Source organism: Tachyglossus aculeatus, chromosome 1 (genome assembly GCF_015852505.1).
Source record: "Tachyglossus aculeatus isolate mTacAcu1 chromosome 1, mTacAcu1.pri, whole genome shotgun sequence".
Taxonomy (NCBI): Eukaryota; Metazoa; Chordata; class Mammalia; order Monotremata; family Tachyglossidae; genus Tachyglossus; species Tachyglossus aculeatus.
In genome coordinates, this window is record NC_052066.1 from 68,269,791 (window position 1) to 68,282,720 (window position 12,930).

Here is a 12,930-nt window from a genome sequence, read left to right on the forward strand (position 1 = left end):
ACAGTACAATGGAGGCCTTCCCAGACTGAGCCCCCTCCTTCCTCTCCCCCGCCTTACCTCCTTCCCCTCCCCACAGCACCTGTATATATGTACAGATGTTTGTATGTATTTATTACTCTATTTATTTCATATTTATTCTACTTATTTTATTTTGTGAATATGTTTTGTTGTCTGTCTCCCCCTTCTAGACTGTGAGCCCACTGTTGGGTAGGGACCGTCTCAATATGTTGCCAACTTGGACTTCCCAAGCGCTTAGTACAGTGCTCTGCCCACAGTAAGCGCCCAATAAATACGGTTGAATGAATGAATTGCTCAATAAATATGATTGAATGCATGAATGAATGAAATCCCCATTTTGCAGGTGAGGTAACTGAGGCCCAGAGAAGTGAAGTGACTCCCCCAAGGTCACTCAGCAGACAAGTGGTGGAGCCGGGATTGAAACCTCTGACCTTCTAGACTGTGAGCCCACTGTTGGGTAGGGACTGTCTCTATGTCAATCAATCGTATTTATTGAGCACTTACTGTGTGCAGAGCACTGTACTAAGTGCTTGGGAAGTACTAGTTGGCAGCATATAGAGACAGTCCCTACCCAACAGTGGGCTCACAGTCTAAAAGGGGGAGACAGAGAACAAAACCAAACATACTAACAAAATAAAATAAATAGAATAGATATGTACAGGTAAAATAAATAGAGTAATAAATATGTATAAACATATATACATATATACAGGTGCTGTGGGGAAGGGAAGGAGGTAAGATGGGGGGATGGAGAGGGGGACGACGGGGAGAGGAAGGAAGGGGCTCAGTGTGGGAAGGCCTCCTGGAGGAGGTGAGCTCTCAGTAGGGCCTTGAAGGGAGGAAGAGAGTTAGCTTGGCGGATGGGCAGAGGGATTGGGGGCATTCCGGGCCCGGGGGACTGTCCGGGGGACTATGTGTTGCCGACTTGTACTTCCCAAGCGCTTAGTCCAGTGCTGTGCACACAGTAAGCACTCAATAAATACCATTGATTGATTGATTGACCTCCGACTCCCAAGCCCGGGCTCTTGCCACTAGGCCAAGCTGCTCACGTCAAAACAAACACTCCTCCCTGTCGGCTTTAAAGCACTCCATCCCCTTGCCCCCTCCTATCTTATCTTGACGATTTCGTACGGCAACCCAGCTTGCCCACATGGCTTCTCTAACGCCACCCTACTCACCGTACCTCCATCTCATTTATCTCCCCGCCGACCTCTCTGCCGTGTCCTGCCTCTGTCCTGGAACTCCCTCCCAACCTATCTATGGCAGTCCATTACTCTCCCCACCCTCAAGGCCTTATTAAAAATCACATCTACTCTAAGAGGCCTTCCCCAACTAAGCCCTCACCTCCCCTCCTCCTTCTTCCTTCTTTATAATAATAATAACAATAATAGTGGCATTTATTAAGCGCTTACTATGTGCAAAGCACTGTTCTAAGCGCTGGGGGGGGCAGTGGAATACAACGTGATCAGGTTGCCCCACCTGGGGCTCACAGTCAATCCTCATTTTACAGATGAGGTAACAGGCTCAGAGAAGTTAAGTGATTTGCCCAAGGTCACACAGCAGACGTGGTGGAGCTGGGATTTGAACCCATGACCTCTGACTCCAAAGCCCGGGCTCTTTCCACTGAGCCATGCTGCTTGGATTTGTACCCTCGATTTCACCCCAGCCCGCACTTAGGTACCTATCTAGAATATATTTTAATGTCCGTCTCCCTCTCTAGACTGTAACAAAGTGGCAGAGCCGGGATTAGAACCCACGACCCACGCCACTTAGAGAAGCAGCGTGGCTCAGTGGAAAGGGCCCGGGCTTTGGAGTCAGAGGTCGCGGGTTCAAATCTCGGATCCGCCAATTGTCAGCTGTGTGACTTTGGGCAAGTCACTTTACTTCTCTGTGCCTGTTACCTCATCTGTAAAATGGGGATTAAGACTGTGAGCCCCCCATGGGACAACCTAATCACCTTGTAACCTCCCCAGTGCTTAGAACAGTGCTTTGCACATAGTAAGCACTTAATAAATGCCATTATTATTATTATAACCAAGGCCCTGTCTGTCAAATCTGTTATACTGTGTTCTCCCAAGCACTTAGTACAGTGCTCCATGCAGTATGCATTCTTTCATTCATTCATTCATTCATTTCATCACATTTATTGAGCACTTACTGTGTGCAGAGCACCGTACTAAGCACTTGGGAAGTACAAGTCGGCAACATATAGAGACGATCCCTACCCAACAACGGGCTCACAGTCTATCAATCAATCAATCAATCAATCAATCGTATTTATTGAGCGCTTACTGTGTGCAGAGCACTGTACTAAGCACTTGGGAAGTACAAGTTGGCAACATAGAGAGACAGTCCCTACCCAACAGTGGGCTCACAGTCTAGAAGGGGGAGAGAGAGAACAAAACCAAACATACTAACAAAATAAAATAAATAGAATAGATATGTACAAGTAAAATAAATAAATAGAGTAATAAATATGTACAAACATATATACATAGATGCAGGTGCTGTGGGGAAGGGAAGGAGGTAAGATGGGATGGAGAGGGGGGTGAGGGGAGAGGAAGGAAGGGGCTGAGTGTGGGAAGGCCTCCTGGAGGAGGTGAGCTCTCAGTAGCGCCTTGAAGGGAGGAAGAGAGCTAGCTTGGCAGATGGGCAGAGGGAGGCCATTCCAGGCCCGGGGGATGGGCCTGGAATGCCTAGAAGGGGAATTAATTAATTCATTAATTCAATTGTATTTATTGAGTGCTTACTGTGCGCAGAGCACCATACTAAGCGCTTGGGAAGTACAAGTCGGCAACATGCGCTTACTATGTGCAAAGCACTGTTCTAAGCGCTGGGGGGATACAAGGTGATCAGGTTGTCCTCGTGGGGCTCACAGTCATCATCCCCATTTTACAGATGAGGTAACTGAGGCTCTGAGAAGTTAAGTGACTTGCCCAAGGCCACACAGCAGACATGTGGTGGAGCCAGGATTCGAACCCATGACCTCTGACTCCAAAGCCCACCCAACAATGGGCTCACAGTCTAGAAGGGGAATTAATCAATTCATTAATTCAGCTGTATTTATTGAGTGCTTACTGTGTGCAGAGCACCATACTAAGCGCTTGGGAAGTCCAAGTCGGCAACATATAGAGACGGTCCCTACCCAACAGCGGGCTCACAGTCTAGAAGGGGAAGGCAGACAACAAAACAGAACAGGTGAACAGGTGTCAAGTCGTCAGAACAAATAGAATTAAAGCAAAATGCACATCATTAACAAAATAAATAGAATAGTAAATAGGTACAAGTAAAATAAATGGAGTAATAAATCTATGCAAACATATATACAGGTGCTGTGGGGAGGGGAAGGAGGGGGGGATGGGGAGGGGGAGGAGAGGAAAAAGGGGGGCTCAGTCTGGGAAGACTTGAGTAGGTAATCAACACGACTGATTTTTCTTTTTATTTCTTCTGTCCTACGTACTTATGCCTGGACCTACCACCACACACGCGACATTTATTTGAAAGGGTGCGCCGACATCCTTGCTCCTCAGATAGTTCCTTTCTTCCTCCTCCAACATACCCACTTTGGCCCCCATTCTCCGTATACAGAGAAGCAGTGTGGCCTAGTGGAAAGATCACAGGTCTAGGAGGCGGGGGACCTGAGTTCTAATTCTGGCCCTGGCTCTAATCCTAATTCTCTGCTTTGTGACCTTAGGCAAGTCACTTAACTTTTCTGTGCCTCAATTTCCTCATTTGTAAAAAAGTCGTACTCCCTCCTAACTAGACTGTGGGTTCCACGTAAGACGGGGACTCTGTCCAACAGGATTATCTTGTACCTACTCCAGGGCTTAGTATAATAATTAACAATAATAATAATAATAATAATGGCATTTATTACACACTTACTATGTGCAAAGCACTGTTCTAAGCGCTGGGGAGGTTACAAGGTGATCAGGTTGTCCCACGGAGGGCTCACAGTCTTAATCCCCATTTTACAGATGTACATATAGTATAGTGCTCGATTCATGATAAGCACTTAACGAATATCATAATTTCTATTGAAATTCTTACCCAGGCTCCTCTTCCAGGTCTTGGGCCTGTGACTCCCACTCTGTATTGCTTCCTCATGTAAAAAAGCCTATTTCTGTCTGCATTGCCTTTCGGTACCACTGACTTTATAATGAAAAGAGAAAGTGCCAAAATCTGAATCAGGTGGAGAAGAATAATAATAATAATGATGGCATTTATTAAGCGCTTACTATGTGCAAAGCACTGTTCTAAGCACTGGGGAGGTTACAAGGTGATCAGGTTGTCCCACGGGGGGCTCACAGTCTTAATCCCCATTTTACAGATGAGGTCACTGAGGCACAGAGAAGTGAAGTGACTTCATCATCATCATCAATCAATCATATTTATTGAGCGCTTACTATGTGCAGAGCACTGTACTAAGCGCTTGGGAAGTACAAATTGGCAACATATAGAGACAGTCCGTACCCAACAGTGGGCTCACAGTCTAAAAGGGGAAGACAGAGAACAAAACCAAACATACTAACAAAATAAAATAAATAGAATAGATATGTACAAGTAAAATAAACAGAGTAATAAATATGTACAAACATTATATACAGGTGCTGTGGGGAAGGGAAGGAGGTAAGAAGGGGGGGGATGGAGAGGGGGACGAGGGGGAGAGGAAGGAAGGGGCTCAGTCTGGGAAGGCCTCCTTGCCCAAAGTCACACAGCTGACAAGTGGCGGAGCCGGGATTTGAACCCATGACCTCTGACTCCAGTGCCTGGGCTCTTTCCACTGAGCCACGCTGCTTCAGATGTGATGCAGTGATGCAGATGTGGATTTAAAGAATAAAAATGAAAAAATTCCACCTGCACAGACTTTAACGCTAGCTATAAAAGCTAACAATTGCAATAAATGGGATGCGGTTATTTTCAACTTTTCTGAGGTGACCTGTTCCTTCCCAGGGCTTAAGGTGTACTTCACTTCTCTGTGCCTGTTACCTCATCTGGAAAATGGGGTGCGAGACTGTGAGCCCCACGTATGACAGGGACTGTGTCCAACCCGATTTGCTCGTATCCACCCCAGCGCTTAGTACAGTACTGGTGCCTAGTAAGCGCTTAACAAATACCAAAATTATTGATATGGAAAACCACTGGGATGAATGACCGTCTCTATACGTTGCCAAATTGTACTTCCCAAGCGCTTAATACAGTACTCCACACACAGTAAGCACTCAATAAATACAATTGAATGAATGACTCCCCACAGCACGTATGTATCTATCCGTATATATCTGTAATTTATTGTTTTATCTACTTGTATCAATGTCTGTCTCCCCCTCCAGACCGTGAGCTCGTTGTTGGGTAGGGACCGTCTCTATATGTTGCCAACTTGTACTTCCCAAGCGCTTAGTACAGTGCTTCGCACACAGTAAGCGCTCAGTAAATACCATTGAATGAATGACTCCCCACAGCACATATGTATCTATCTGTATGTATCTGTAATTTATTGTTTTATCTGTTTGTATTAATGTCCGTCCCCCCTCTAGACAGTGAGATTGTTGGTGGGTAGGGACCGTCTCTAATTGTTTCCAACTTGTACTTCCCAAGCGCTTAGTACAGTGCTCCGCACACAGTACCTCTCAATAAATATGATTGAATGAATGACTCCCCACAGCACATCTGTATCTGTATTAAGAAAAGCAGCGTGGCTCAGTGGAAAGAGCACGGGCTTTGGAGTCAGAGGTCATGGGTTCAAATCCCGGCTCTGCCAATTGTCAGCTGTGTGACTTTGGGCAAGTCACTTAACTTCTCTGTGCCTCAGTTCCCTCATCTGTAAAATGAGGATTAAGACTGTGAGCCCCCTTTGGGACAACCTGATCACCTTGTAACCTCCCCAGCGCTTAGAACAGTGCTTTGCACATAGTAAGCGCTTAATAAATGCCATCATTATTATTATTATTATTATCATCTGTATATATCTGTAATTTATTGTTTTATCTATCTGTATTAATGTCTGTCTCCCCCTCTAGACCGTGAGCTCGTTGTTGGGTAGGGACCGTCTCTATGTGTTTCCAACTTGTACTTCCCAAGCGCTAAGTACAGTGCTCCGCACACAGTAAGCGCTCAGTAAATACGATTGAATGAATGACTCCCCACAGCACATCTGTATATATCTGTATATATCGTTTTATCTATCTGTATTAATGTCTGTCTCCCCCTCTAGACCGTGAGCTCGTCGTTGGGTAGGGACCGTCTCTATTTGTTTCCAACTTGTACTTCCCAAGTGCTTAGTACAGTGCTCCACACACAGTAAGCGCTCAATAAATACGATCGAATGAATGAACGAAGGCTGGTTTAGGATGAGCGGGTTCTAGGGTTTCAGGGTGGATGCTGATAAAAGATTCCCATTGTTTCTTTCTCCACAGCTAACTGGTTTGTTCCAATTCACGGTCAGACTGGCATCTGAGACAGAGGCGCGCTTCACCTCCGTGGAGAGGATCAGTCATTATATTAAGGTCAGACTGCCCCAAAGTCCCCGCGCCCAATTACGTCTTTCCCCAAATTAGCGGTTTCAAACGGTTTTGCTTCCTGAGAGCAATCTTAAGGGAAAGAGCTTCATGCTTTAAAACTGTGCTCCGATAGAAAAAATAATAGAGTGTCTGGTAGGGACACATTTATTTATCTTTTGGCGAAGCAGGGGCCTGGATGGACCTTTACTTTGTACTAAACAAGCGCTTGGTACAGTGCTCTGCACACAGTAAGCGCTCGATAAATACGATTGATTGATTTGGGGGGAAAGGGCGTACCTTTACCCCTAAATCTGTACTCCAAAGGATCATCATCAATCGTATTTATTGAGCGCTTACTATGTGCAGAGCACTGTACTAAGCGCTTGGGAAGTACAAATTGGCAACATATAGAGACAGTCCCTACCCAACAGTGGGCTCACAGTCTAAAAGGGGAAGACGGAGAACAAAACCAAACATACTAACAAAATAAAATAAATAGAATAGATATGTACAAGTAAAATAAATAAAGTTCTCTCTCTCTTTTTTCCTCTCTCGCTCTCTCACCCTCTCACTCTCCCTCTCCCTCTCCCTGAATGTGTATATATATATATATATATATATATATATATATATATATATATATATATATATATATATATATATATATATAGACCCTCACCCTGGAAGCTCCAGCTCGAATTAAGGACAAGACTCCTCCTCCAGACTGGCCTCAGGAAGGAGAGGTGATCTTTGAGAACGCAGAGATGAGATACAGGGAGAACCTTCCTCTGGTCCTGAAGAAAGTCTCTTTCACCATCAAACCCAAAGAAAAGATTGGCATTGTGGGGCGGACAGGCTCAGGTGAGGAGAAACCTGCCTCTCTTTCTTTCTTTGCATCTGAAGAGAAATGTCTGTACAGCGACGCTTGAACCTGCCTCTGCCGTGAGTGTCTTGAGTTGACCGATCGGACAGGCCTTCAGATCGGACTGGTAAATGGAGAGGAGTGCAGGGACTCTTTCCCATTTGTACTGTGAATTTTATCTATATGTATGTATTCACACATCTTCATATATGTACACCACACGTGTTACTAGATACATATAATAATGGTATTGTTAAGCGCTTACTATGTGCCAAGCACTGGGGTAAATACAGGGTAATCAGGTTGTCCCACGTGGGGCTCCCGGCTTTAATCCCCATTTTACAGATGAGGGAACTGAGGCCCAGAGAAGTGAAGTGACTTGCCCAAAGTCGCACAGCTGACAAGTGGCGGAGCAGGGATTAGAATCCCCAACCTCTGACTCTGAAGCCCGTGCTCTTTCCATTAAACCAGGCTGCTCCTCCATAATAATGGTATTTGATAAGCGCTTACTGCGTGCCAACCACTGTTCTAAGCGCTGAGGTCGATACAAGGTAATCAGGTTGTCTCACGTGGGGCTCACAGTTTTAATCCCCATTTGACAGGTGAGGTGACTGAGGCACAGGGAAGCGAAGTGACTTAGCCAAGGTCACCCAGCAGGCAGGTGTCGGAGCCGGGATTAGACTCCACGTCTTCTGACTCCCAAACCCGGGCTGTTGCTACTAGGCCGTGCTGCCTCACGAGCTGTTGATTACTTAATACTGGTGTAATTGTGCCACAGGTCATCAAAAATGTAAGCTAAGGTAATCATCAGCCCAAAGATTTCACTGATCTTGTGAAACATAGTACCTTCAATAGCAAAACTAAGTCTCCTATAAAAGAAACACACACACACACACACACAGAAACAGAAGTTAAGGTAAGGCTTACAGTTTAGGATTAATGTTCAGTGATCGATGCGGTTGACACCGTATGAGTGGCTTAACGTTTGACAATTGGATGTGTCTGTCTTTTAGTTAATTGCGTGACGATGGTGGATGTCTGTTATCGACAAGTAGGGTGCAAAATACGTTAATCGGTGTAAATCGGCTGCAAGGTTCGTGTACCCAAGGTGGTGACACAGATAAGAAAAATGACTCGGAGACATGAGTTCAGATAGAGCAGTAAAGAAGGAAAGTGGCTACCTGCCCGTTCACCTCCCGGGAGAGGTACCGAGTGACAAGCAGCCCCATCCCAGCCGCTTCTTCCTCTTTTATTCGGTTTCAAATCCGAGCTACACAAAGGATTCCCGGGAGTAGCGCCCTACGTGAGGCCTTGGCATTCCTAGATCCCAAGTTAAAGTACAACCGTTTGTCACGGTTCGGTTAGTGTTAAAATCCCTGTTTACAAGATGTTATCGGGAGGTAACGGTCAACACAGGATGGGGACATTCCCGACAGAGAGGAGCCGCTTTGGTTAATGTTACTTTACAAACACTGGAGTGCTTTCGGTCTGCGCAAAATTGAGGGTTACCGTTGGCATGCACAAGATGGAGTCGGTCATGCCAAGTTCGCTGGTGGACAGCAATGTCTGATTGAGGATTCTTTTAGACTGTGAGCCCACTGTTGGGTCGGGACTGTCTCTATATGTTGCCAACTTGTACTTCCCAAGCGCTTAGTACGGTGCTCTGCACACAGTAGGCGCTCAATAAATTTGATTGATTGATTGATTCCGCGTGACCCAAAAGGAAGCAAGGGGCTCCTGAGCGGGACCTTCACCTTACGTCTTTACCCAAACTACTAATTTTGGGATGTCATAACTGCCTGCCCTCGTGCCTTTCCTTCTGCCTCACCAGGGAAGTCATCTCTGGGGATGGCCCTCTTCCGACTGGTGGAGTTGTCCGGAGGCTGCATCAAAATCGATGGGGTGAGAATCAACGATATCGGCCTCGCCGATCTCCGGAGTAAACTCTCCATCATCCCTCAGGAGCCGGTACTGTTCAGCGGCACCGTCCGGTGAGTAGAGTCGGAGAAGAGAAGCAGCGTGGCTCAGTGGAAAGAGCCTGGGCTTTGGAGTCAGAGGTCATGGGTTCAAACCCCGGCTCCGCCAGTTGTCAGCCGGGTAACTTTGGGCAAGCCACTTCACTTCTGTGGGCCTCAGTTACCCCATCTGTAAAATGGGGATTAAGACTGTGAGCCCCCCATGGGACAAGCTCTCAAGGCCCTACTGAGCGCTCACCTCCTCCAGGAGGCCTTCCCAGACTGAGCCCCTTCCTTCCTCTCCCCCTCATCCCCCTCTCCATCCACCCCATCTTACCTCCTTCCCTTCCCCACAGCACCTGTATATATGTATATATGTTTGTACAGATTTATTACTCTATTTATTTATTTATTTTACTTGTACATACCTATTCTATTTATTTTATTTTGTTAGTACATTTGGTTTTGTTCTCTGTCTCCCCCTTTTAGACCGTGAGCCCACTGTTGGGTAGGGACTGCCTCTATATGTTGCCAATTTGTACTTCCCAAGCGCTTAGTCCAGTGCTGTGCACATAGTAAGCGCTCAATAAATACGATTGACGATGAAGATGATGACAAGCTGATCACCTTGTAACCTCCCCAGCGCTTAGAACAGTGCTTTGCACATAGTAAGCGCTTAATAAATGCCATCATTATTATCACTATTATTATCTCTCTGCCTTCACCGAAAGATGGCCTGAGTCTTTTCTGAGATTCCATAGGTTGGACTTCTCTGAAAAGCGGGAATTTCGGACTGAGCCGTTGCTCTTCCTCACACGCCTTCCGTGGTTCTCGCGCAACACAGGAGGGGGTTTCCCTCCTTGAAAGAAACGGTTTCCCCGTGGCCTCATGATTTCACCTGAAATAACCCTCACACGTTGACCCCCGCTTCCTTCCCAATTGCACAATGTGATGCCAATTTGTACTTCCCAAGCGCTTAGTACAGTGCTCTGCACATAGTAAGCGCTCAATAAATACGATTGATTGATTGATTGATTCCCCAGTCCACCAGACCCTCGCCCCTACCTACCCAAGAACACTCACCAGAGCAGCCAAGAGCGGCAGCCCGAGCCAAGCAGGTGAAAAGAGAAGCTGCTCCTTCTTGCCTCTACATCTCGTGCTTCTAGAGCTGCTTGGCCTCTTCCTGCCATGCTCCAGGGGAGATGCGGGATCTAGGGAGCTGATGAGGGTAGCAGCGGAAGCTGCTTCCCTTGTCACCGGTTGGGAACGCCGCTCCATTTCTCCTAGGCCTCCCCAATCAATCAATCAATCAATCAATCGTATTCATTGAGCACTTACTATGTGCAGAGCACTGGACTAAGCGCTTGGGAAGTACAAATTGGCAACATATAGAGACAGTCCCTACCCAACAGTGGGCTCACAGTCTAAAAGGGGGAGACAGAGAACAAAACCAAACATACTAACAAAATAAAATAAATAGAATAGATATGTACAAATAAAATAAATAAATAGAGGAATAAATATGTACAACCATATATATACATATACAGGTGCTGTGGGGAAGGGAAGGAGGTAAGATGGGGGGATGGAGAGGGGGGCGAGGGGGAGAGGAAGGAAGGGGCTCAGTGTGGGAAGGCCTCCTGGAGGAGGTGAGCTCTCAGCAGAGCCTTGAAGGGAGGAAGAGAGCTAGCTTGGCAGATGGGCAAAGGGAGGGCATTCCAGGCCCGGGGGAAGAGTTCCCAACTCTTCGGGGAGCCGGAGAGACCCCTCTAGACTGTAAGCTCCTTGTGGGCAGAGAGTATGACGGTTTATTGTTGTCTCACTCTCCCCAGCGCTTAGTTCAGTGCTCTGCTCACAGTAATCATAATAGTCATTCATTCAATCGTATCTATTCATTCACTCAGTGGTATTTATTGAGCGCTTACTGTGTGCAAAGCACTGCACTAAGCGCTTGGGAAGTACAAGTCGGCCACATCTAGAGACGGTCCCTACCCAGCAACGGGCTCACAGTCTAGAAGGGGGAGATGGACAACAAAACGAAACAAATAGATGGGTGTCAATACCGTCAGAATAAATAGAATTATAGCTATATACACAGTTGTGTGTGTGTGTATATATATATATATATATATATATAATATATATATATATATATATATACACACACACAGTTGTGTGTGTGTATATATAGATATACACAGTTGTGTGTGTGTGTGTGTATATATATACACAGTTGTGTGTGTGTGTATGTATATATATACACAGTTGTGTGTATATATATATACACAGTTGTGTGTGTGTATATATATATACACAGTTGTGTGTGTGTATATATATATATATACACAGTTGTGTGTGTGTATATATATATACACAGTTGTGTGTGTGTGTATATATATACACAGTTGTGTGTGTGTATATATATACACAGTTGTGTGTGTGTATATATATATATACACAGTTGTGTGTGTGTATATATATATACACAGTTGTGTGTATGTATATATATATATATACACAGTTGTGTGTGTGTGTATATATATATATACACAGTTGTGTGTGTGTATATATATATACACAGTTGTGTGTGTGTGTATATATATACACAGTTGTGTGTGTGTGTATATATATATATACACAGTTGTGTGTGTATATATATATACACAGTTGTGTGTGTGTATATATATATACACACAGTTGTGTGTGTGTATATATATATACACAGTTGTGTGTGTGTATATATATATACACACAGTTGTGTGTGTGTATATATATATACACAGTTGTGTGTGTGTATATATATATACACAGTTGTGTGTGTATATATGTACACAGTTGTGTGTATATATATACACAGCTATATACACATATTGAGTGCTTACTGTGTGCAGAGCACTGTACTAAGCGCTTGGGAAGTATAATTCAGCAACAAATAGAGACAATCCCTGTCCACAACGGGCTCACAGTGTAGAACTGGGGGAGACAGACATCAAAACAAGTAAACAGGCATCATTAGCATCATTATAAATAAATAGAATTATAGATATATACACACATCATTAATAAAATAGAATTATAATAAATAGGCGCATATATACACAAATGCTGTGGGGCGGGGAAGGGGGTAGAACAAAGGGAACGAGTCGGGGTGATTGAGGGGAGCAAAGGAAGAGGGGGGCTTAGTCTGGGAAGGCCTCCTGGAGGAGGTGAGCTCTCAGTAGGGCTTTGAAGGGGGGTAGTGTGCTAGTTTGGCAGATTTGAGGAGGGGGGGGCATTCCAGGCCAGAGGGAGGACTTGGGCCGGGGGTTGACGGCAAGACAGGCGAGAACGAGGCACAGTGAGAAGGTTAGTGCCAGAGGAGCGGAGGGTGCGGGCTGGGCTGGAGAAGGAGAGAAGGGAGGGGAGGGAGGAGGGGGCGAGGGGATGGACAGCTCTGGGTCATATGTGTCCCTGTTACACAGTATATGATTTTGGTAGAAGTATCAGATTTATTCATTCATTCATTCAATCGTATTTATTGAGCGCTTACTGTGTGCAGAACACTGTACTAAGCGCTTGGGAAGTACAAGTCGGCAACATATAGAGACGGTCCCTA

At 45.4% G+C, this 12,930-nt stretch overlaps 1 protein-coding gene across 2 annotated transcripts in view; it reads left to right on the forward strand.

The window, feature by feature from the left end:
* The window catches only part of ABCC5 (ATP binding cassette subfamily C member 5), a 144,960-nt gene that overhangs the window by 105,330 nt on the left and 26,700 nt on the right, over nucleotides 1-12,930 (forward strand). For both annotated transcript variants that reach the window (XM_038744451.1, XM_038744460.1), the window contains 3 exons: nucleotides 6,435-6,524; nucleotides 7,190-7,379; nucleotides 9,212-9,371. In XM_038744451.1, the coding sequence (XP_038600379.1) occupies nucleotides 6,435-6,524; nucleotides 7,190-7,379; nucleotides 9,212-9,371 (440 nt within the window). The remainder of the gene's footprint in view (nucleotides 1-6,434; nucleotides 6,525-7,189; nucleotides 7,380-9,211; nucleotides 9,372-12,930) is intronic.